The 26,852-nt window shown below is 33.8% G+C and overlaps 1 protein-coding gene and 1 long non-coding RNA gene across 2 annotated transcripts; one reads left to right on the top strand and one right to left on the bottom strand.

Annotated features, from left to right (window-relative positions):
• The first annotated feature begins 608 nt into the window (after nucleotides 1-608).
• Nucleotides 609-23,898, top strand: Uggt (UDP-glucose-glycoprotein glucosyltransferase). Its single transcript, XM_074170963.1, has 20 exons — nucleotides 609-788; nucleotides 863-1,089; nucleotides 3,130-3,359; nucleotides 4,209-4,397; nucleotides 4,454-4,626; nucleotides 4,684-4,879; nucleotides 7,610-8,044; nucleotides 9,163-9,475; nucleotides 10,444-10,958; nucleotides 11,018-11,209; nucleotides 14,754-15,000; nucleotides 15,057-15,342; nucleotides 16,522-16,731; nucleotides 16,786-17,010; nucleotides 20,326-20,493; nucleotides 20,569-20,740; nucleotides 20,803-20,985; nucleotides 21,954-22,346; nucleotides 23,532-23,691; nucleotides 23,748-23,898. The coding sequence occupies exons 2-20, from the start codon at nucleotides 864-866 to the stop codon at nucleotides 23,774-23,776; spliced, it is 4,542 nt and encodes a 1,513-aa protein (XP_074027064.1). The 5' UTR covers nucleotides 609-788; nucleotide 863; the 3' UTR covers nucleotides 23,777-23,898.
• LOC141480687 (uncharacterized) lies at nucleotides 23,608-26,852 on the bottom strand. The gene is made up of 2 exons (XR_012464497.1): nucleotides 26,378-26,852; nucleotides 23,608-26,244 (listed from the first exon to the last, which is right to left on the bottom strand). It is a non-coding gene; the product is annotated as an uncharacterized lncRNA (long non-coding RNA).

The following is a 26,852-nucleotide window of genomic DNA, read 5'->3' as shown; positions in this document are numbered from 1 at the left end:
AGTAAAAACCAGGAAAATATTCGTTATGATTCAGACCACAATGATTGATTAAACGAATACACTGTATAACGTCAAAAACTACGACAAAAAAAATGTTGATAAATTTTATGTTTATTCTATGATAATCTCTCATCAATTCATACTCTTAATATTTCTGTGTATTGATAGAATTGTGATCAAACATTCGAATTATTTGGAGTACTAATTAGTCCCAGGGAAATATCCATATGTGAGCATTTAAATAAATTCAGCCTCAATTTATGTCAATTAGGCTAAATGAGAATTTCGTCCAAATCATTTTTCATATAATTTTTTTTTCGTAACTGTCTGAGAAATATATAATAGTAGCATCATTGATTATACCATTCAATTTAAAATTGTAATAAAATTAATATAAATAAGGAAGACACGAGACCAAGAATGGATCCTTGTAGAACACCACAAATGAAGAGAGCTTTTTTTGACAGAAAACATTTCATACTCAAAAAAATATTGTTTTCTATGTTGATTTAAATATCTCATCTTAAATCGGTCACAGTATTTTGTATACAGAAATACTGTGAATCGGTGCTCTGTGGTCGGTGATGGCACTTGCTGGCTTGTTTTCATTGGTTGGACATGGAAAAGAATGATGACAACAATCAACCAAAGTGGAGTGGTTGAGTTAGGTTAGGTTGTGAATTTTTGATCTTCAAATATAAAATGTATTCGTGATTTTAATCTATTTTATACTGAAATTCACTCTTAACACAAACTTGTTATATACACCAAATTAGTAAACAATACAGGTGAGAGCATAAAAATCAATTGCTTGTCGGTATTCAGAGGACAATAATTTTTCATATTTTTTTTTAAATTACAGGATGAATATTATCTTGACATTGGCCTTAATATTGTGTTTCAATGTTAGAGATTTTGTCAAAGGAAAAACGAAAAAATCCAAATCCGTTACTACCTTGTTAGAAGCAAAATGGGAAGCAACTCCTCTTGTTTTGGAAGTAGCTGAATATTTGGCTGATGAGAATGAGGATTTTTATTGGAACTTCATTGATGCTATAAGTTCTTTGGAACCACCATTGACATCAATAGGTCTTGAAAAATTAATGATTTAAATGGGGGTAGATAAAACTAAGATGCCTATACATTGGTGTAAAGACTCATAATTAGTATTTTCATGTAAATCAAGTAATACAACCTGCTTAATTTCACTTAGAAGTGATGTCAAGTACCATTCATCCTGCAGACGATTTTACAATGAAGTGTTGGCTACCCTTCGGTATGACTATGTGAATTGTGATTTACTTTACAGAATAATAGTAAACTGTAGTTGTTCAAATTATGAAAAACACCAACAACTAGAAACTGAATATCAGTAAGGTGAATATAAGAAATCTATATTACCATAGTCTTTATTTACATGCCTAAAAAATAAGTAATATGAAAACCATGTTTCACATCTCTATATAATCAGAAGTACCACAAACCATTGCTTGAGATTTTCAATATGCAGTCTTCCTAAAGCATTTAACCTTCTTTCTTCTAGAATATAAAATATGTAAAAAACACCAAGAAATTTAGTGTTTACAAAAAAAAAGATATTCCAAAACTATCATGCTTTCCTAAAAATATTGAATAAGTAAATTGTTGGAATATCTATGTTCTATACAGTCACATGTATATTATATTAATATTTTTATGATACTTGTTATTTAAGACAATTATTTCGGAACCTATGTATATTTAAATACTACAATTGCACAATACAAGCTACGACTACTGAAAAATGATGACTAGTCTTCAAGATTTTCTGAAATGAAAGCGCAATAGTCCCAACACCAGTGTATAAGCAACTTAGATAAAACCATGGTGCAGTCGCCGATTCAATATTGTTTTGGATGACTAATATCGAATGCATTTGTTGAGAGATGGTGTATTTCACATAATCTTTCATGTATTCAATATATTGATTTTTAATATGTAGAATTGGAACGTCTGGCAATTAATCTAACAAAATTACTTTTCCCACATACTAGAACCATTCTCGATCTATACTAGATATTGATATTTCAGTCATTGCATTAATAATTTGGAGCCTAGACATTGGTTATTTATCACCAAATTCAATTCTGAATTATACAGTTGACTAAGTCAGCATGGGGTTCCAGATATTGAATTCTCTGAAATATTATATCTATTGTCTTTCTACAAAATGTATGATTCGTGAAAAACCATGTTTGTGTTTTTTTTTCACCTAACACAGTGGTCTCAATTCAACTTCCAAGCAAAAGAAATGTCATGTTTTCAAATAGTTCTTTCACTTAAGTAGATGAGTAAAGCCGGTTCCAACCCAAGCTAGCGGCCATTTTGGCAGTAAAATCAAATAAATCATTCTCTCAAAATTTCAAACTGGATGCACATCCCAAACCTCAACCTCGTGTGGGATGTGGCCAGTAATCAGACATTTATGAAATTACAGAACCTAAACTATTGTGGAACTCCAAACTGTTATTTTTCGTTCCACCTATGCAATTAATTATAAATCTGGTAAATGTAAGCGCCACCTATAGATTTTATTTGGAAACAGATCGAACCTCATCCTGGACATGGTTGACTGTGACCGTAGCATTGACACCAACATAAGATAGTAAAAGCGAACTGGAGATAGTGGTGGTTACACTGGGGCTGGCAGCTGAATTTTGAAATTTTTCGCACCAGGATTTGTCTTCTTCCTCACATGGAAATATATGTAGATCCTGGATCCACTATGAAAGATCAGAAACTTTTGATGCAAAACTGGTTATACTACATTAACTTTCTTCCTCTTCCTCTTTGAAGATGATCACTTGGTGATCGAAACACGTGTCGAGGTGTTGATAATAACGATTTGGTGTTGGGAAGAAACTCCAGTAATATACATTAACTTTCTGTAATTTTTTTTATAGATTCCTCAATATTGATGACATATCTTTTCTAGTATAATATCTTTGCAATCTTGATGTTTCAAACAAGGCCACGTGTGGGTTGCTTTTCACAAAAATTTCTACATAAAGCGTCTGAGACTGTATCAGGGTTTCTATACTTTGCAATTCAAACATTCAATAAAACCAATTGATTATTATACCTTTTTAGAAAATGATAGAGACCAGTATCACAAGGTTATGGGGCTTACTTCAAAGCTCATTACAAAGTCGCAGCTGTCAGTACTGAAATTAGGTTTATCTTTGCATATTTATTCACCCAAAGTACAAATGTTTGGCCAAATAGCACGGGAAAGAAAATTGCCGTCTTGTTCCACAGTTGCTGATGTAGGCGGGGTATTAACTTGTGATTTGAAAGAACTTGAATCACTTTTACGTAAGGTATGTCAAATATTTCTAGGACATTAACTAAGATGTCTATACATTGAAAATATAAGGGTGATGCTCTATCTTTGCAATGAATGACAATTTTTTGAAGTTTGAATATAAGATTGGAGTGTATTGAATTACCCCAGAATATCAATCCATAAAGTAGCTTCGACTGTACCCAATTCATAATATTCTCAAAAGTATTGCCTGTTAAATTTTGTATTGCATAACATGCACTACCAACGTTGTTGGTGATTTAAAATTAGTATTTTTAGTAATGTAAATTGGTTTATTGAAAAATATGTAATTTGTTATAGTACAAACACATACTAATGCTATAAAAAGAGTAATTTCATAATCATATTTTATTCAGAAAACACAAAATTTATTTTAGGTGGGGTACCACATAGATCAACACTTAGTTGTCTTTCAATTTTTACATGCAGTATTTCAATAGTTGATTTTGAATGAAAATACTGAGTCAGCAAAATTCAAGTGAAAATATTAAAAACGCTAGAAATAATACATATCAGTGGGGTTAATCCAAAGAGTACAACTTATTTGACAATTTTTTAGCATATTTCTGTGGAAATTTTTAAAAGCATTGTAAATATTAATTCTGTAATATGCAACTTCATCTTCAGGTAACTTCCTTTGTGACTTTCACTATTTTCAGTATTCCATGCACTACTTGAATTTTACACACACTGTGTAATGGAATTGAAGAGAATTGAAAATAATATAATAGGTAGTATTTCTTCAATTTATTGTGAGATCATCATTTATTGCATTTCCAATCAAAAATATCTTCTAATTCAGGACAAATAAATTATTTATATGTCGTTATATGTTTTTTTACAGCAAGAAGGTAATTTGGCCCAAATAGAAGTTTTCAAAGTTGATACTCATTTTCCTGGTTCAGCTAATCACTCATTGACTGCTGTTTTATATGGACAGCTGGGAACACCAGAGTTTTCCCAATTCCATAGGTTGTTGAAACAGTTTGCTTTAGAAGGCAAAATCGACTATATTATTCGTCATTATGTTAAGGTGATATTTTTTGCTCTTCATCTGAAGAACAATTGTCTATTTTGAAGTTTCTTCAGGATAACAACTCGAAGCCATTACGATTATCTGGGTATGGAGTAGAGCTACAAATGAAATCAACTGAGTACAAATCTCAAGATGATACAAAGGTCCATGAAGATGAGAAGTCCGATGACAACTCTGAAGAAGAAGAAGATTTAGAACTGGAAGGATTTGAATTCTCAAAATTAAAGTAAAACCTTTCATTGTAAATAATTTCAAAATACTAGATTACATTTTTGTGTTATAGGAAAATATTTCCACATCTTCTAAAGGAACTGAATGAATTTAAAACACATCTCGAGGAAACTTCCAATGAACTGGCGCCCCTGAAAGTATGGCAGTTCCAAGAATTGAGCTTACAAGCCTCTGAGAGGATCATGACATCTCCAAAAGAGGAAGCTTTGAAAGTTTTAATAAACATTGCCCAAAATTTTCCTATGCAGGTTTGTATCACCAAACAACCCAATAGGGTTGTTTCGAAAGTTTTGTTCATTTTAAAACTGTAATATATCAGTGAAAACTTCAATTTAATTTAAATTTGAATCGATGCACTTTTGCTAACGTAACACAAGTCAATAATTTCGGTTAGCATAAAAATTGTGTACTTATGATTCGATGAAGTCGACGAAGGCCGTTTTTGCGTGGTCCTGATTGACGAAGGTTCTACCGGCTAGAAAGTTATCAAAGTGCTTGAAAAGATGATAGTTGGTTGGAGAGGGGTCTTGGGAGTATGGTGGGTGAAGCAGAACTTCGACGGTCAATTTGTTTAATTTTCTGACGGTGATTTGTGAAACGTGCAAATGGACGTTGTCGTGGAGCAGGGTCGCACCTCTGGGCACCAAGTTTTCCATCTTTTTGTTTTTCTCAATATGTATTAAACCATCAAACACCAAATGGGAGTGACGCCCAGTTCTTCCGACATCCCACGCATCGTTTGTGGTGAGTTAGTCTCCACCAGGGTCCTCGAATCCTCGTCCCGGATTACTGTAGGTCGACCACTTTGGGGCTCATATTCGAGGCTAAAATCTTAGCAACGAAATTTCGCAAACTAACGTCGAACAGTGCGTCCATTAACACTATAATTGCTGGTTGCCTGTGTAATTTTTTGGTCTGTTTCGGCAGCGCTTTGGTTCAATTTTAACCAAATTGGGTGATAGCAGCTAAACGACATCATGTAGTAATGAGCTGAAAAGAGGCAAAAAATTTGGAAAAAAATGAACAGTACCAATGCATATAGTACAAAATTGTCTATCGCTCAGTATACAGTAGAATCAATATTTATTGATATATGGAGCTACATTCACAAGTACCTACATCATAAAAAGCTACGAATTTTGCCTTAAAACTCATTAGATACCTGACAATTGGAAAATGGGCACAATAATTACAATTCCCAAACCAAACAGGGATCACTCCCTTACAGACAGTTATCGTCTGATTACTCTCCTGCCTGTAATTGCTAAAAACTTTGAAAAACTTTTACGAAACCGTTTACTCCAACTGCTTGACGATAAAATTACAAGCTACCAGTTTGGATTTAGACAGGGAAGATCTATTATACATCCTCTCATGATTCTCACGAACAACATTGAAACAACCAAGCTGAACAACAACAAAACGGCAGCGATCTTTCTGGATAAGAACAAAGAATTCGATAGCATCTGGCACAAGGATCTTTTATTCAAACTGCATCAACTGGGTTGTCCTAACTATCTAGTACATACAATTAACAATCTGCTAATTGACAGAAAACTGAAAGTTGAAATGCTGAGTAGTTTTTCAGACGAATTTATCCCAGAACAGGGAGTTCAACAGGGTTCATCGCTCTCACCATTGTTATATAACTTATACAGCTCTGATATTCATCATTACCAACAAGGGAATATCAACCACTTCAGGCATGAAGCATATATTCTCCAGTAAGCAGATGACACCGCCCTAATTGCGCACGATCAAACGGTAGACCAAGTGAAAAAAAGAAAAATGAAACTTTCTGTTTTTTACCACTTTTATTTGTGACTAATACTGCAGTTTCGTCCTATACGGACATTTTCAAACTTATACAAGAGTTTATTGTATAAGTTTGAAAATGTCTGTATAGGACGAAACTGCAGTAACGTTAGTTACAAATAAAAGTGGTAAAAAACATAGAAAGTTTAATTTCTCTTTTCTTCATTATGATTTCCTACCACGTAGTAATGGCTACATCCCTCAGTTTATTGGTAGACTGAGTCATTAACAATTTGGAACATCTTGCAACAATAACAAATAACTGGTTCAATAAATGGAGGCTCCATCCAAACCCACCTAAGTCTCAGTTCATCGTATTTAATCATCGGAATTCCGCAACTTCTCCAACAATCAACGTTATCCAACATATCCTACATGCAAAATCGACAGTTAATTACCTAGGTGTTACGCTTGATTCCAGACTAAATTTCAACAGCCACGTCAATAACAAAAAAAAGAAAGTGATTGCAAGAGCCGCACATTTCACAAGTTTGACAAACCCGGGAGCAGGTGCAAACATATCAACAGCAAGCCGAATATATAAACTAATCTGTCATCCACTTATTGAATACTCGCACCCACTGTTTCTCAATATCAAACAAAGGGTCTTTTAAAGTATCTGAAACAACGGTTATAAGGTAAATAACAAGATTAAGGCATCCCAATAACCCCAAACACAAGCCTCCAAACCCTGCTGTACCAGTCACTGCTATTATCTATATCGAGGAAAGACTACCGTCACTTACTCAGAAGTTTGCTAGAAAAGACAATGTAGAAATCATTAGAAAGTATGCTGTGACAAGAAACCCCCATGCAAAAGTACGACATCTACACCCAACAGAAACACTGTTAGAAAAATTAACACAACTTTATCAATGAAATTGTTTTGTTTGTTCATTTTTATATCCATGTAATATTTTCTTTTTTTTTTGATACTGTAAAATAAGCTTTGTTATTTCATAACAACTTTGTTACACAGACGAAAGGACTTCGGTTGATAGCCAGTTGAGCAAAATTGTAATGTTGTTCAATAAATTACAATTATTGTTATTATTACTGGAGTTACAAAAACACATTATAATAAAACAGGCGAAATTTTCGAAACAACCTAAATAATATTTAACTGGATAATATCATCTATTTTTATTATGTTCTTGTTACAGGCTAAAGGACTAGTCAAAACTGTTGTCAACTCGGACTTGAAATATGAAATGAAGAGAAATTCCGATAAGTTTTCCACGAATCTCAATCTACAACCTTCAGACACGGCTCTCTTCATCAACGGAATGTTTTATGATGTCGATTTAATTGACATCTTTGGAATTCTCGAAGTGCTTCGGCAGGAACTTAGGGCAATGGAAGGCCTACATAGCATTGGAATTAGTAATAAAAGAATGTCTACACTTCTTGGTTTAGATTTTGGAGATGATAGCGGTAGTCAGGAGTTCGCAATAGATATCAGGGATTCGGCAATAAACTGGATGAACGATATAGAACACGATTCCAGTTATGCAAGGTGGTCCACTAGTTTCATGGAGCTGCTCAGGCCTACCTTTCCTGGCATGCTTCGGCAGATCAGGAGAAATATGTATAACTTGGTAATTATATAATAATTATTTACTCATAGCTGGGTACAATATACAATGCTCTTATCAGGTGTTTACCTTAATTACAGTGAAGTCTACATATTGATTGTTGTAGATAAATTATAAATTTGAACAATACAATTACATGCCTCTTTATCTAACAGCAATAAAATAACGATATTATATAGTCATGTGAAAATATGCATTTATGAACATTATTATGAAAATTATATTGGTTATATTATATTATACAGTCATGTGAAAATATGCATTTTTGAACATTATTATGAAAATTATATTGGTTGAACTTACCACTTAAATCACACATTGAGAAAAGCATAATTACAAAAATGCATATTTGTTCTGGCATATCAATGTTGTAAATAATCAATACAAGACAAGCAGTGCTGTATGTACTATACAAAGAGTATTTCTTATCATGTTGATATGTTGAGAGGTTATTATAAGAAAAAAAACCCGTAATTAGGCATGTCCTAGATTGCATTTTTACGCATCAAATGGCGTTAGTGGTGTCCATGAGGAAGTCATTTTAAGAGCATTTATGATCAAACCTGGTATATGGATTTTGTTTTTCGTTTGACATACAGTTTTCACATAAAAAAATTACATTTTCGCACAAAAAACAATACATGTAACTTTAAACAATAATTTGTTCAAGAGGATACTCTCTGAAGTGTAAAATTTAACTAATAAAAGTTTTGGAATGCTAACATAAAATGATACTGATTTCCCAAAAAATAAATTAAATCAGATGTTGAAAATGTCCTCCTTTTGCAATGTATGCTCAGGCTTGTGATTGACTTGGGTACTCTTTGGAAGTTCTTGTTTTTCTTATTTTGTTTTTGTGAATTTTTTTTTATTTGTGTGGTATATGCCTATACATTTTTTTCTGATGATAGAAAAAAAAACATTTCCTGCTGTGGAGATGTTTCTCTTTTGCAAATGACTGTTTCAGTACTTCAAGAAAAAATATAGATTTTTTTGCATTCCATGTAGTTCTTTTTATTGGCATCTATCAATTGGATAATTTTGTATAGTTAACTGAAGAACTGTATAACTTTGTTTATATCAATTTGCTATTGAATATTACTTCTATATTATATTTTTAGGTTCTCATTATCGATCCAACAGATCCAAAAACTAGAGGAGTTTTGAAGCTAGTAGAGTCTTTCGTTTTACACACAGCCCCAATAAGAGTAGGTATTGTCTTCAATGTAACGGACTCCTCTAACCTAAGCGGGCTAGATGACGCTGGAGTAGCCATGCAGTGTGCTCTAAATTACGTTACCCAAAGTAAAGATGCTCCCACAGCTCTGAGTTTCATCAGAACCATCCTACAGGCTGCAGAAGAAAGAGTTACTGTTGAGGATGTTAAAGCACATCTCAGATCTCAGTATGATGAAGATCCAGTTGACATTCTAGGTAGGATATCTCAATTGAAATTTTAATCTTCACCAGTGACACCATTCATTGCATTCTCACATAAGACTTCATTGGGAAGCTATGGAGATCTATAAGCATCTCAACAATTTCAACAAAAAAGAGGATATGCGAGTCAAAAAAATTTCATATTCAGGACTTAAGAAGGCCAGAAATGGATTAGTAAAAACTCCAACCAACATCCCGCCTTCAGGACATCTATTAACAACGTGGACTAATCACAACAAGCTAGCATAAGTGCGGACCAATCAGGAGTGATTATTCTCTTGGACACCTCACCCCCACCATCCCCTACTAGTATAAATATGAGTAAACATAGAGATCCCCAGTCAGTCGTTGTTGACACTTTGAGATAGTATACCTCCTTGGTCCTCAAAGTCAATACGTATATATTTTAAAAATTGTTTGAATATTTATATTTCCAAATGTCAGGTAATGTCACTCTTTTCAACACATAAACCATAAATCTAATCTATTCCAAAAAATATTCCCTTTTCAATTATTTGTTTTTACCTATTCATATCTGAATATAGGAATACTGAAACTGAATTTTTTTCCAAGTTTTTTTTTTTAATTCTAGTCAGTTGAAAAGCTCTCTTACAAAAAAATGCTTACTTCCGAAATCTGAATGTTGCTTAAAAAATAATTTATTTTCATCGGGATAATAAATAGATGTAGACTCATTATTTTTGTATTCTTGGACAATCTTGAAATTAATTTTGAACATTTGAAATCTCCTGTGAAATTCATTTTTATACATGGTTGTGAGTAGGTTATTTATTTACTTATTGGTTTGAAAATTTTCATTGATTCCCAATCATTTATTTCGATTAGTGTTTCTTTTCATAAAACTTTACTGTATTTTGAAATTTCGACATATTTTAAGTCAGATCAATAATATAATATTCTGAAAGACGTCCTTTTTAAATTTATTTGTTTTGTTGCTTTAGGAGAGGATTCGGTGTACGATTTTGGTAGACAACTGTCATTTGACTTCATCCAAAGAACAGGACTGAAGGTATTTCCTCAGGCTCTGCTCAATGGAATCCCTCTGCCCCAAAAACAAATAACTGTCGATGAATTTGAGGAAGCAGTTCTACAAGAAATTATGTCTCAGACTCCTAGTTTCCAGAAAAACGTATATCGTGGAAAATTATCTGATACCGATGATGTTTTTGAATTTATAATGAACCAACCGAATGTGATGCCTAGGCTGAATGACAGAATCCTGAACAAAGAAAGATCCTTCCACTTGGATATGTCAGGAACAGCATCAAGCACTAACAATCTCCAAGCACTCCTACAGCTGAGCTCTAGAGACATGACCGCCACCGCTATGGAAAATTTGAAATATTTCTCCATTCCTAGGAAAGGAAAGAATCCCCATTCGATGACTTATTGGATTGTAGGAGATTTGAATTGTTTGAAATCAAGGAAAATATTGTTGGATGCCCTGGAAAATTTGGTACGTACTTAGTTTTTGCTATCGATTGAAAATAATCTAATATCAATTTCGTTTCGCAGAAATCAGCAAGTGATGTGAGAGTGAGTTTCTTACCAAACGTCAATGGTGGAAAGGAAAACGAGTTGAATAAAATCGTCTTGACTGCAGTGCAAGAACTACCAACGGAGAAAGCTCTGGGATTAGTTTTATCACTTCTGAGGGATGATTCCGCAGCTGAGACCTTGAAAAAAGGTGAAAAGCTGGATATTCCCGTGAGTTAATAGTAATGACAGTCAGTTATTTTGCACAAGCAAAGGTTATTTGGTTATTCATTTAACACTACAGTACATGGGAACATGAGCTATGTTATAGTGAAATACAAACTAAATATAAAGTCATGATAAATCACTTCATGTCATTCACTTTGTTGATATTTTTCAAATACTCTTTCAGATACTTTTTCAAAATTTTTATAGTTTTTATTTATTACTATTATTATACATTCATTTATGTACAGGAAGTATGATTATTAATATTTTTTATCATTCGTATGTTCCTTAAGACAAAAAAAAATATTATTACTGAACAAAAAATACATCCCATTGAAAAAATATGGGAAATTGCAATATATATATATATATATATATATATATATATATATATATATATATATATATATATATATATATATATATATTAATGGAACTCAAACATTATAACACAGTAATGCATATCATAATGAATGTTACAAGTTGGAACTTGCATTGTCCAAAAAAGGTGTTAACAGATTTGAAGTCTATGGTAAAAGAAAAGAAATAAAAAGATTGACATTGAAAATATTAAAAATAACCGGACCGAAATATTGATAGTTGAAACAAATAATGTCTAAAAAAAATCGCAAATGTTAATAAGCAATACGAGGTCTATTAAAAAAATTTGACGAATTTTCATTTTTCTCAAATAATATCTATTTATTCATCAATTTCTATTTTGTCCCCTTCAAAGTAGCCCCCGCCATATTTAATACACCATCATTGAAGCAGTTCTGGTATGTCATTGAGCCTTCTCAGCACTTCGGTTTTTATCTCCTCAATCGTCGCAAAACGCCGTTTTTCCATGGGTCTCTTCAATCTTGGGAATAGAAAAAAGTCGCAAGGGGGCAAATCTGGTGAATACGGTTGCTGAGACTTCAGTACGGTGTTGTTTCTAGTCATAAAATTTCAAACAAGCAATGACGAGTGAGCAGGTGCTTTATCATGATGCAAAAGCCTTGACTTGTTGTTCCACAATACCGGACGTTTTCTTCGTATTGCTTTTCTCAGGTGGCGCATAACTTCAAAATAATACTCCTTATTGACTGTACTACCATGTTGCAAGAACTCCTCATGCACTATGCCACAATAATAATAAAAAAACAATCAGCAAAACCTTGACATTTGATCGAACTTGGCGTGCTTTTTTAGTGTTGGCTCTTCCATTGGGACGATAACCATATATATACCCATACTTCATGCCCAAAATTTCCGAAAAAATTGCAAGGCATGAGCCAATCGATATACCGAGACTCTCCTAATAGTGATTCGACAATTCCCCATAACAATTTTCATCGGTTGTTGATGTGCTGGGGCGTCCGGGTGAGTGTTGTTATTCAAATCTTCTCGACCTTCTGTGGAAAGCTTGTACCATTCGTAAACATTTTTCTGATCCAGAGTACATTCGCCGTATGCCACTGTCAACATTTTCAGAGTTTTTGACCCCTTAATTCCATTTTTTTCACACAAAATTTGGAGCAAATTCTTTGATTCATTTTTTTCGAAGCAGTGAATCGCCTAACAGGCAAAACACTTCTAACTCCGAATATAACGCTAAAGAAGCAGTCGCTGCTATTTTCTGTGATCTATCGAAAGCTTTCGACTGTGTCAACCATGAGATCCTTCTTAATAAGTTGCAACAGTATGGCTTCAGAGGCAACACTCTCCACTGGTTTCATTCGTACTTATCAGGTCGCAAACAGGTAGTTAAAACAACCGAGTGTTCCTCTGCTCAAACTATCAAATGTGGTGTACCACAAGGATCGATCCTTGGCCCATTTTTGTTTCTTATCTACATAAATGACTTGGCTTTTATAGATACAACGGCCACAATTACTCTCTTTGCTGATGACACCACTTTATTATGGCACAACAAGGACATCTCAGCTGACATCAACAAAATCAACAAAATCAAAGAATGGTGCGACTGCAATAAGTTATCATTCAATATCAATAAAACTAGCATACTTACCTTCCACTGCAACTTACCTGAGATCTGCCTTGGTGACTAAATCTTAGACAGGGTACATAATTATAAATTTCTAGGGTTGAATATTGATGATAAACTGAAATTTAAAAATCACACAATAAACTTAAGCAAGAAGCTTGCCTCAGGTTGCTATGCACTAAGAGTGATTTCTAGAGAACTAGGCTACTCCCATTCAAGAACAGCTTATTTCGCTTTAATAGATCCCCATATTGAATATGGAATTGCCTTCTGGGGAGTCTGTTCTAGAGATTTATTTCAAATGATTTTTGTGCTCCAAAAAAGGGCTGTCCGATATATGTGCAAAGCAGCTCCCAGGGATCCATGCAAGCCTCTTTTCATAGCTCACGGTATTTTAATAGTAGCTGCCCTGTTTATCTTGGAATCAATTTGCTTGATAAAAAAAAATTATTCTTGTGCATCTCCCCCTTCCTCATATAATACTCGTAGCCACAATAATAACATAGATCTCCCTATTCCTGCGAGCTCCCTTGTTAGGAATTCAATTATATTCAACGGGATCAAACTGTTTAACCACTTACCAGCCCGAATTAAAGAAATTATAGTGCTTAACAAATTCAAAAAAGCAGTTAAAATGCTACTTGTTGATAGGGCCGATTATTCAGTTCAGGAGTATCTTGACGATTCACTTGAATCTGAACTTTTATTTCTGTCTTGTCATTTCCAGCTGAATATCTCAGCTTATGTTCATTGTATTTTATTTAAACTGTTTATGATTTTTTATGTAGATTTTTGTATCTTATTATTTATGACTTTGTCTACAAGATGTAGTTCTTCAGACATAAAGTATATTTGATTGATTGATAACTTTAATGCCTCTCACCGACAAACTGAACATGCTAAACAGCTGAAACTATGAACATAGATTCAAGAAGAGTGTACCAACATAAAAAAATTGCTAATCGAATGTACTTAGCCCGCGAAATTTGAACATTCATCTTATTTTTTGAACAAACCTCGTATGTCTTTAAAAAGTTGTAAGAATGTTGATTTGTAGAGAAAATAAATAAATGTGACCTGAAATGAAAATGCATTAATAAATGGGTTAAACAATGGATTTTTCACCAAGCACTGAATTTATCTACTATGGTATTTATTTTCGCAAATATAATTCTTCTGAATTTTTTTGACACACAAAAAGTGTTATCATCAGCGAACCTATTAATGAGACATTCAGACCGTTTATTTTAGAAGTTGGGGAATAACAGTTCATTATAATTGGTAGGCATACTAGTTTATTCATGAGAAATTCAGAAGGAAAAGTATCGAATAATTTTGAAAAATCTAAGAAACTTATCCCAATCAGTTTGTTCGAATCATCTTGCATATAATTGAAGTTTTGATCAATAGTATGAAACTTATTTGATTGACTCAAAATTTTGCTGGTTTAATTCTGAAAATATTGTTCTGATCCATATAATTAAATTATCTATCACTTGAAACTTTTTGAAATAATTTGCAATATATCTGTAAATAGCAAACTTCACTTCTTTTCAGTTTGAGGTCTCTTCAAAGATAGAGTCACAGGAGCTTAATTTGAAGATGTTGAGGGTATATTGCCAAAGGGTGTTGAAATTGAAAGAATCCGATAGAGCTGTGGTAGCTAATGGGAGAGTACTTGGACCACTTGATGAAAATGAAGAATTCATTGCTGAAGATTTCAACCTCTTGGAACGGTTCAGTTCGTCATCCTATTTGGAAAAAATTAACGGAATCCTATCTAAAGATGCTGAGGATGAAGAAGGTGGCTGAATAATATTGTTTTGAAATGGTTGAAGTTGATTGTTGTTTTTTTTGCAGAGATAACTAGTGACTCTATGATGAGGATAATATCCCTTCTCATCTCGAGGCCCCAGTCTCGATCTCGTTTTGAAATTGTGTATGCTGGTGATGAGCATTCTGTTTTGAAACTTCCTGCTGCACATCCTGATCAGGTGGCATTTGATATAGTAGCCATTCTTGATCCGGTGTCTAGAGGAGCCCAGAAACTGGGACCGATCCTGCAAGTCCTACAAGAAGTACTTAATTGTAATATTAGGGTGTTTTTGAACAGCGTAGAAAAGAACAGTGACATGCCCGTTAAAAGGTAGGAATATTTCATCATTTGTTACCATACATTATGGGCACACAAAAAAATGCACGTTTATACATAGTGGTCCCACATGTCTTGTAAATATTAGAGAGATTTTATTCTATGGATCATTCTGAGAATGAAACTAGTATAAATTTGTAAGTTTTTGTTTATAATATATCAGGAAAATGGTCTTCAAGTAGTAAATTGATGCACATTTTTCGGTTATAATGATAATAATAACTTTATTCACATTAAAAATATATAAATGATACAGATACATGAAGTGAACAAAGTGTTTTAGGATTCGTGCAAAGCACTTGTTTCCTTCCCATCACTTTCATTAATATATTTCGTTATTTTTTTTTAAACATTTGTTTATTTCTACATTTTTTTATTTCTTCGGGCAGGGTATTATATAGTTTTATTGAAATATAAGAAAATGCTCTTTGAGTTTTAGATTTTGTAACATGCGGAAGGGTGTGTGTTTGTTACGGTTTCGTGTATTGTATTCATGTGAATTTCAGCTTTATGTTTTTGGAAGTGGTACCTCATATTCACACAAAGGTAGAATAATTGCCTAATTTCCATAATTTTTGTTTCTTTATAGAAACTATTAGAATTTTATCCAAGATTTTTCCATAGAATAAATTTCATTTTCAAGGTTATCAATCTTCATGAAACGGTCATGAAGAGTATTGAACCTTCTACAGAGTGTTCTTTTTTGAGTTCAAACCATTTGAAAGTATTCATTACGTCATCAAAACTTGTCTGTTCAATTATGGACCAAATAACAATACGGGTATGTGCAGTTGACCTTGAATTTTGTCATATTTGAAATTAATTTAAAATCAATATAGAACACTTCAATTATTTTCTCACAACCAATGAGCCTATCTGGCAAAGCACTATACATCCACGACGATTTAACCACAATCTATTTGTTTCACTTCTCAAATGATGATACGTTGACTTCATTCTTCCTTCATTCCATCTTCTTTACCATTGAAATGTGAAGATGGATATCCTGAGCATGAATTATGCTAACCTCACTTATATGGTGTATTGAAAACTATTTACCTACCATTACTCAAGCAGGTATCATGTTTAACTAACCTTTATAGATTTGGATATGTATTGATAGTATAGTTAATGTGAAGAAATATTCTAATGAATACTATTTTCCTCTTGCAGTTTTTACCGATTTGTATTAGAACCCGAAATTCAGTTCTCGGAAGACGGTCGTCAACTACCTGGTCCTTTAGCAAGATTCAATAATATGCCAGCATCTCCTCTGCTGACGCAGAACTATCACGTTCCTGAAAACTGGTTAGTGGAGGTGGTCAGATCAGTGTATGACTTGGACAACATCAGGTTGGAAAATGTGGAAAGCAACGTACACAGGTAACTAATATCGTAATAAATTGTGTTTCCCAAACTATTACAGGTCTTTTTCAGTGAATACGAGTTGGAGTACCTCCTTTTAGAAGGGCACTGCTTCGAACAAACTACTGGAAGTCCGCCGAGAGGTTTACAGATAACTCTAGGAACTGAGAGCCAGCCTGTCATCGTTGACACTATTGTTATGGCTAATTTGGGGTACTTCCAACTCAAAGCAAACCCCGGAGCTTGGTTGCTTCGGTTGAGACAGGGTAGAAGCGCTGATATATACGACATAGTGAGGTTTGTTGTTTGTTGCCAATTTATAGTTCATTGATGCAGGGATATGTATTTTGAACGAAACTCAAATGATATCCTTATATAGTTGCTAAATCTATATTCTCATCAAATCAGAAGTTTATGCATTTTGAAAGAAACTGTTTTCAGAATTACAACCAGTTTAGTTGTAGTAATACTTTTGAATATATACAAGTCACCCATAGTATGCTTCAAGGATCTCTTCTTGGACCGCTCCAGTTTATAATTTATAAAGTGATATATTTGAATTTTTGTATACCAATTAAATGTGTCTTATTTGCTGATGACACTACATTATTCAAGTTTTGGAGGACAGTATCATAAACTCATCCCTTAAATTCAGTTTCAATAAATGTTGAAAAATAGTGCTGTCCACCCATAACATCATATTGGATAAAGACTTAATTTATGCCTTTATGTGGAGGTACTGGGCATTCTAGTAGCCTTAGGATGCGTGTGCTCGGGACTTGATGAAGTCGTCGAAGGCTGTTTTTTACCTGGTCCTGATTGGCTAAGGTTCTATCAGTGAGAAAGTTATCAAAGTGCTTGAAAAGGTCAAAGTCAAAATATGCTTCATTGTCTGAAGATTAACATCTTATTGACAAAGCTTGGTTATAATCATTTGAGAAATAAATTCACACATAGTAGCTATCGCTAGTTGTCATGTTATAGTTATTCGAGTAATGTTCTCGAAAACTGTACACTATAAAATAATATACATTTGCAGGTAGTTGTTGAATAAAATTTCAGGTAGTTATTGAACATATGTACAAAGAACAAAAAAATAAGAAAAAAAAATAGTATTTACATAGCACAATACATTACTAGCACGAATATAGCCAATAAGTGTTTATTTGGAAAATTTTCAATGTTGATTACATAAAACGAGTCAGCTACAAGTCGTATCTTGATAGTACTCTGATAAATTATAATAGGCCCTCTCACAAAAAAAAGCCTTCAAAACTTCACTAAAGTTTACGATACTGCATGCAAATTTCAGATTTGATGGAAGGTGATTGAACATTTTTAACCCGTTATAAATAAAAGAGTCTTTAATGAGGGAATATTTTGAAATGGGCAAATTTAAGTCGTTTTTTGTCGAGTGGCGTTTGTGTTGATTGAAAATCGATTTTGATGTTTTGCTATGAGACATTTTTAACCCATTATAAATGAATGAGTCTTTAATGAGGGAATATTTTGGAATGGGCAAATTAAAGTCGTTTTTTGTCGAGTGGCGTTTGTGTTAATTGAAAATCGATTTTGATATTTTGCTATGAGACATATAGTTTCAATAATAAAATAGATATTACAGTGAGAATTTTCTTTTCCTTAAACAGTGGTCTGCAAGAATCTCGTGGTTTTGCTTTACACAGAAATCGTACAGCTCTTTTCTGTATAACTAAAATTGATTGCAGTGTTGTCACAGTACATGCACCCCAGAAAGGAATTCCATATCGTAAATGAGATTCTATGAGAGAGTGATATGTTACTTTGGCAGCAGCAAATCCCAACTCATAAGATATCAGCCTCACAGCATATAACCCTGAGGATAACTTTGATTTGCGACTCTTGTTATGGTCTTCAAATTTCAAATCACTGTCAATAGATAGTCCCAGAAATTTGGTTGATGGTTTATTCTCAACAAGGATGTTGTCAATTTGTAAATTGCTGATAGAACATTTGAAGCAAATTACGTTCGTTTTAGAGATATTAAAACCGAGAAGATTTGCGTCACACCATCTTTTTATATTGCTAATATGATTTATTACTGTTTGAAGTTCAGGGGGATTTTGATCATGCCATAAAATTGTAGTGTCGTCAGCGAATAGTGTGAACTCTCCTTTAATATCAATAGGTGTCAGATCTTTTATATACAAAAGAAATAATAGTGGACCTAGGACTGAGCCTTGTGGAACTCCACAGTTTATTTTTCCTTCCTCAGAATAATTAGTCTTTTAAACAATTTGACTACGCTGAGATAAATAAGATTCAAACCAATTGAGACTTACACCTCTTATACCATACTGTTGTAATTTCCGAAGCAGTGTATCATGACTAACACAGTCAAAGTACACTGCTTCGGAAATTACAACAGTATGGTATAAGAGGTGTAAGTCTCAATTGGTTTGAATCTTATTTATCTGAGCGTAGTCAAATTGTTTAAAAGACTAATTATTCTGAGGAAGGAAAAATAAACTGTGGAGTGTATCATGCAGTGTATCATGACTAACACAGTCAAAGTACACTGCTTCGGAAATTACAACAGTATGGTATAAGAGGTGTAAGTCTCAATTGTTTTGAATCTCATTTATCTGAGCTGGTATTCTGTTGGAGAGAGGTTTGGGCAGTATGGTGGTTAATGCAGAACTATGATTTCCTCACAATAGAATTCTGTTATGGTTTTGCCCGGTTGCAGAAAGTTATAGTGAATCACACCAGCCGCTCATCAGTACACAGTAACCAAGATTCATTTTTTGGTGAGTTTTCGCTTTTCGAAAGTGCCTGGGTGGCTCATCGGTTTCCAACAACTGTTCCGAACGTCTCCTGTTGTAGAGGATCCACTTTTCATCTCACGTGACGATCCGATTAAAAAAAGGGTCGTTTTGGTTGTGCAAAAGCAGAGAAGAACAGATCTCGAAACGTGACAGTTTTTCTGTCAATCGTTCAACTCATGGGGTACCCACTTTTCGAGCTTGTTGACCCTTCCAATACGTTTTGAACCATAAAAATCACATGGGAGATAACGCCCAGTTCTCCCGCTATCTCACTTTCTATGATAGATCAGTCTCCACCAGAGTCCTCAAATACTCGTTCTGGATTACAATAGGTCAATCACTTTGGGACTTATCTTTGAGGCAAAAATCTCCGGAATGAAATTTCGCAAACCAATTTCTTACAGTGCGTTAATTAACATTATCATTGCCAAATGTCTGGTTAATCTTTTGGGCTCTTTTGGCAGCGTGTATAGGCTGCAGAGGGTTAACTTCAGTTCGATGCAAGGCAATATTTGAAAATCTAATAGAAGTTGAATTGAATACTAAATTTCAACCTTAGCCATTTATAAATTCAGAATATCTGAAAAATAAGTTTAATTTGTTATTAAAGAAGGATACTCATCTCCATGAATAAAAAAAATCTGGCAGTCAACTAATCTGTGACTAATTGAGGACCAGAGTAAATATATAATTTTGAAGAAATACTGATATTTATTAGGGGCTTCTTCTTCCTTTCCTTTCTTTTAACTATTATATTTGTCTATTAATGAAAGATTTTTTGTTCATTTATCTACTTCATTTTCAGTCACGATGGTAGTGACACTCCTGAAAACTCAACTGACATCAAGGTGCTTATAAGTTCCTTACGCTCCCACATAGTCAAACTGAGAGTACAGAAAAAATCAGATAAACAGAATGTGGATTTATTGTCTGATGATGAAGGTGGTTCTGGTATTTGGAATTCTATTGCAAGGTGAGTTTCAATTTTTTTTCCTTACGAGTGACATTGAAGTAGGTATGACATAATTATTTTTGGTTCTCTTCTTAGTTCTTTCTCTGGCACTGAAGAGGAACCTGACCAAAAATTGAACATATTTTCACTAGCTTCTGGTCACTTGTATGAACGATTCCTCAGAATCATGATGTTATCCGTCCTCAAACATACCAAAACTCCAGTCAAATTTTGGTTTTTGAAGAATTATTTGTCGCCACAAGTAAAGGTATGAAGTATTTCTTTAGAGTTCATTGATTATCACTTCTACCGATAATTTATGTCTTTTAGGATTTCCTACCATACATGGCTAAAGAATATGGGTTTGAGTATGAGTTGGTGCAGTATAAATGGCCGAGGTGGCTACACCAGCAGAATGAGAAACAGAGGATAATTTGGGGCTACAAAATATTGTTCTTGGATGTACTGTTTCCTCTGGATGTCAAAAAGATCATTTTTGTTGATGCTGATCAGGTAAATACTACTAGTTTTATTTACCAATTCTTGGCATTATCTTCAAACCCTAAGACTGCATCATATAGAATAGCGTAAGCTAAACTCCGCCAAGATAAAAATGAAGACCATTTATTATCATTAATATTAAATTCAACTCAGTGTAACCACGACATAAATTTATTTCTCTACTTCACTTAAATCTCCAGAAGTTTCTAGTATTGATGTTTTCTGGAGAAACCAGATAAATAGAAGGTTAAGGATTAGTCAGGTATTCAATCTATTTGGAAAACGATGTTTTGTAGCTGTTCACTAGATAATTATGAATGAGAACTGAAAATATTATTCTTATCCATTTTATATTTTTTGGCTCTCAAATGTATCCAGAATTTTGGTATTATTCAAGAACCTCAACAACTTCTAATAGTTGTTTCCCAAACTATATATAAATACTTACACTGGATTATCTTAGATACGTTACAGGAAAAATTGGATTACAAAAATAATAACTCATATTGACGTCAATTCAATGATTTTTACATGATACCACAGTTTTTGTTGGCTTTGAGAATCCGGAAAAGGTTTGGATTATGAAAAACAATGTGAACAATGAAAAGAATACAATTAATATTTAATTGGTATGATTTTCTTCTGTATTTGAGTATAATAATTTATGTATTATTCGTTAGAGATAATTATATCGACCTAATAGGTCACTAATATAGAGTTCAGTTACAGTACTATTATTATAAACATAGTACCTTGGGTAATATGACATCATTAATTATTATTTTCCATCATTGAAATAAATTTTGCCCTCTTAACCCCACTGGTGCTAATATTTATAGTGAATTGAGAAGTGAAAAAAAAGAGCTACCCAGGTAGCCAAGCTACCCACTTTCTCTATTCATCTGAAGGTTTTAGTAAGTTGGGAATTTCATTTGTTGTTGAATTCTGATGAATCGAATTCCTCATTAGTTTTTTTCCAGGTGGTCAGAGCAGACCTAAAAGAACTACAACAATTAGACCTTGGAGGTGCCCCATATGGTTACACTCCATTTTGCGAATCCCGCAAAGAAATGGACGGCTTCCGATTCTGGAAACATGGTTACTGGAGAAACCATCTGCAAGGCAGACGATATCACATTTCAGCCTTGTATGTAGTTGATTTGAAGCGGTTCCGAAGGATAGCGGCCGGAGACAGACTGAGAGGACAGTATCAAGCTCTTAGTCAGGATCCGAACAGCTTATCCAACTTGGATCAGGATTTACCCAATAACATGATTCACCAGGTGGCTATTAAATCTTTGCCGCAGGAATGGTTGTGGTGTGAAACTTGGTGTGATGATGCTTCAAAGGATTATGCAAAAACAATTGATTTGGTGAGTACCTGCAGTCCGTCATTCAGTAGTCTTCAAGGTATTATCTAGGAAAATAGTATCTTCTCCAAGATGCTGGAACGATTCTATGAAATTTGTCTTTCTGCTCAAATGGATACTGTTCTCTAGAGTATTTGTTCATACAAATTATCTTTTATAAACATTTGCCCAAGAAGATTCTCCAGATAAACTGCCCATAAAGGTTTGTTGTTTCTAGACAATCAAACTTAAATGTCTGACCCGAAATTCAGGAAATGTTTGTTTGTCACTAGGCATTTTACTCAAAACGGTTCTGTCTACAGATTCAGCACGAAACAGTTGTTTTTCTAGACATTCTACACATTCACGGTTATTTGTCCAGACATTTTACAAAAAACGGTTGGTTGTTTCCAGACGCCTTAACTAAAAAAGCTGTGTGTCTAGACAATCTGCTCAGAAATGCTGTCATACTGCTCAGAAAGACTGTTTTCTCCAGACTATTTGCCCAGATTCGTCATCTGTTCTATCAAAACTTTCAATTATCTCTGGAAATTCCCAAAAGGATTTGTTTGTCTTCAGACAGTTTGCCCAAAACATTTGTTTGTCAATAGACAATCTGCCAAAACGTTTGTTTTTAGACTTTATGCTCAAAACATGGGTTTTGATTTTGTTTAAAACAATTGTTTCCAAATGATGTGCCAGAAAGGTTATTTGCCTCCTAACATTTTACCCAGAAAGGATATGCTTTCTAAACAATCTGCTCATAAAGGTTGTTTGCCTTTCAACATTCTATCCAGCGAGACAAAGTCGGGCAGCTTGTCTAGAGATAGTCTTTCTGTGTAAAATAGCTTGAGACAATCACAAGTTATTTATCTGGATATTGTCCGCCTCTTTGGGCAGAATGGCCAGAGACCAACAACATCGACTAGAAACAAACAATCATTTTGAACAGATTGTCTAGTTACAAACAAACCTTTTGGGAATATTATCTATAGACATTCTTTCTAAGCGGATTGTCTATAAACAAACAGCTTTTCTGGAAATTGTCTACAGACAAATAATGATCTTGATAATATCAGTTGATATTTTTGGATGTTTGGATGATATGATAATGTCTAGGGATAAATAACCTTTTTTAAAGTCAATAATAACAGATACTTAATTTAGATAATGTGTTTGTTCATTGTGAAGAATCATTTTTTTCTTCAGTGCAATAATCCAATGACTAAAGAAGCAAAACTAACAGCTGCTATTAGAATACTGCCAGAATGGAAAGGATATGATGATGAAATAAGAGAACTGCAGAAAAGAATCGACTCCGGTGAACTAGATGCCGATCCTTCTGAAGAAAAGGAAGTAGTTGATAAAGGTAAAAAAATAATTCAATCAAATTTACTTGAATTTACCTTGATAATAACTTTTCAGGTGCGACTGATATACATTCAGAGTTATGATAGGCTTAATTTAAAGTAATTATGTACAGATTTTTCAGTAATTTGTAAACAGTGATAAAACAATGTTAGTGTCAGTTACTATTAAGTCTTATTTTAAGTAAAATAAATAAAATATTGAAATATTTTTTGTTTTGATACTTTATGAGAGAGGAAAATCCAAAACAATCTAAAAGGCTGAAAAATGAATGAGTTTCCACCAGAAACTCAAAGTAAGAAATAATTATAATTCAGAGTTTCAACAAAACATTGATTTGTTAGTTGCTCAATATGAACATTGTTAATAGTTTAGATGAACCGTCAGAGAGATATTTTTCTAATTCAAAATACCTGGAAAAAGATAAGTACTAAAAAATAAGAATATGAGGTATGTTGAAAAAATTTGGTGAATTTTCAATTTTCTCAAAAAATATTCATCAATTTCTACTTCCCTTCAAAGTAGTCCTCCTCAGATATAATGAACTTGAACCTGCGAATCCTCAAAGCAGTTCTGATATGTCCTTGAGCTCTCTCTACAATTCGTTTTTTATCTCCTCAATCGTCGCAAAACGCCGTTTTTTCATGATTCTCTACAATCTTGGAATCATGAAAAAGTCGCAGGGGGCCAAATCTGGAGAATACGGTAGCTGAGGCTTGATTACTTTATAATTTATTATGATCAAAAGCCATGAATTGTTTTTCCACAATACCGGATGTTTCCTTCGTATCGTTTCTCGCAAGAGGCGCATAAGATAATACTCCTTGTTAACTATAAGACTATATGGCAAGAACTTCTGATGCACTAAGCTTCGGTAGTCGAAGAAAGTAGTGAGCAAAACCTTGATAGTTGATCGAACTTGGCGGGCTTTTTTTTGTGTTGACTCTCCTGGGCTCTTTCACTGAAAACCGATTGGACTTTTGTTCCCATGTCATAACCATATAGGGGATAGTGTTCCACAATCAGACACAAAATAGGTTTTGCTAAATATTAACCTTATTTATTGAGCAAACAAAACTAATACAAATTAAGGCTGTGCATGAGGTTCTATGGTAGAACATACATCATTAACAAAAAAAATAATTCAAAAAAAGTTTGTTTAAAAATGAAAGGACAGTTCTCTGATTGTGGAACATACATATACCACATTCAGACACGGCATGTTCCAGAATAAGACAAAAGTTTTAGTAATGTTTTAACGAACTTCTATGGCTGAAAAATTAACTTCAAATTTGATTGTTGCCGTTTGGTTGTCCCCACGTGTGATGGTTTTGGTAACACCATCTTAATGTTTTCCAAGCTTACCAAGGAGAAGTCTTCTATTTCGGGGTAAATGAAGCTGTTATCATTCTTAACAGACTTTCTCAGAAATTTAACCTCACATTCCTTATCTCTTTTACATAATACTTCAGCTATGTAATATTTTTTTTTTCTCTTTGTCTATAAATTCTATCAAAATAAAATCGGCAACTTCTGGCTCTTTATTCAGCTTTTCTAGAAGAGGTGGTGGATCGATTTCTCCTACAAAATCATTATCATCATCAGAATCTTCAGTTACATTACAAGTATCGCCGCGTTCTCATTTTCTTTGTCTGTTGAGTCTTCATATATTTTTCTTCTTCAAGTTTTTTCCTCTCCATCTGTTCAGTCTTCATATATTTTTCATCTTCAAGCTTTTTTTTCTCTCTCAACTGTTTAGTTTCCAGGGCGATCTTTTCTGGAGTGTCGGTGGCGATAATACTTCTCTGATTCTTTCGTTCTTCAGCTTTTGGGTATTCTTTGAATGTTTGCGGACTTACGAAAGTTTCTGTGTTTTGATTTTGTGTGCGAGTTGTGTGTAAATTAACTGATGCTGAAAGTGAGGAGACTGACATAATATTTTCTTCAATACAGCTTGATGTTGATGGTTGATTGGGATCTATATGTGGTCGGGCTTCTTCATTGTTTTGATGTACATTCCTATCAGTTACGCTACTAATTGCAAAGTCGTCATCTGTAAATATGAATTTAACGAAAGGATAAATCCCAGTTTTTCGAAATCCGGATTTTATATACAGCCAGCTATATCAAAAATAGAAACGGGTATCCCAAGGGGTTCTAAAAGCCATGTTTGTAAGGCAGTTTTGGAGAATGATTTGAACAAAAAAAACACAAATACATCTAACGGTTGCATCTTGTTGGAAGCATGCGGTGGTAAGGTCAAAATGATCACTTCATTTTTCTTTGCTAGATTCATTCCTTCTATCGTCAGGTGACTCTCGTGATTGTCAAAAATCAGGAGGGAAGGGTTTTCTTTTGTGCTGGACGTATGTTCAATGAAGTGCCTCACAACTCACAACGCTTGGAAACAACTCACAAGTCATCCATCCAGAGTCGGAAACCAATCCCAAAGTACCATACAGTGGCTCCATAAGTCACTTTTTTTAACGGCACAAATTAGGTTCCACAATCAGACAGCGTCTGATTAAATTCAACTGTGAACTCCATACATAACCTACAAAAGTAAACTCGCTCAAAAAATGTCAATAAAATAGCCCAAAATCTGATCAACAGATTGTTTTTGTACTACTAGTTCCAAACGAAAAATTAAGGCTTATAATATCAAATCAACGATAGAAGAAACTTACCTAGGAAAATAAGTTTTTTGTTGAAAAATGCTCGAATCCAAAAGAATAGCGTTACAACTTTGTTTACCAAAACTGCGTGTGTAACCCTACTATCCAAACGAAAAACATCGAACTCGCGAATTATGTATTGGAAATCGAGAACTTAGTTTTTAAAAAGAAAATCGATTTCACATAAGACTCAAAAAAGCGTTTATTATCTTCGAGGGCAGTACAAAGAATGACAATTATTACAAGATTCGAAATATAATGAGTTTGCAAAGTCTCGGGCTCTTGTAGATAAGGCACGTTTCTTGATATCTGTTTCCACGTAACTCGCGGCATGAATTTCAAAATTACATGCTTTGTCTGATTGTGGAACATTCTCCCCTACTCATGATTCATCACCCGTTATGACTCGTTTGAGCATATCGGGATCGTTGTTGACGTCATTCAACAATTCCTAAGCGATTTTCATGTGATTGTTTTTTTTTGTCAA

The sequence above is a fragment of the Leptinotarsa decemlineata genome, unplaced genomic scaffold (assembly GCF_025532065.1).
Source record: "Leptinotarsa decemlineata unplaced genomic scaffold, Ldec_3_MD MMD2_tig00000008_RagTag_RagTag, whole genome shotgun sequence".
Taxonomy (NCBI): domain Eukaryota; kingdom Metazoa; phylum Arthropoda; class Insecta; order Coleoptera; family Chrysomelidae; genus Leptinotarsa; species Leptinotarsa decemlineata.
Note: the sequence above shows the minus strand (reverse complement) of the source record. Positions and strands in the feature narration are given on the sequence as shown.

What these genes read in the sequence shown, in the direction of transcription:
- Uggt (XM_074170963.1), top strand. Translation starts at nt 864, where the DNA reads ATGAATATTATCTTGACATTGGCCTTAATATTGTGTTTCAATGTTAGA. An exon ending in ACCACCATTGACATCAATAG is followed by an intron (nt 1,090 to 3,129) that starts GTCTTGAAAAAT and finishes ATACCTTTTTAG; the next exon opens with AAAATGATAGAGACCAGTAT. An exon ending in ATGCAAAAACAATTGATTTG is followed by an intron (nt 22,347 to 23,531) that starts GTGAGTACCTGC and finishes TTTTTTCTTCAG; the next exon opens with TGCAATAATCCAATGACTAA.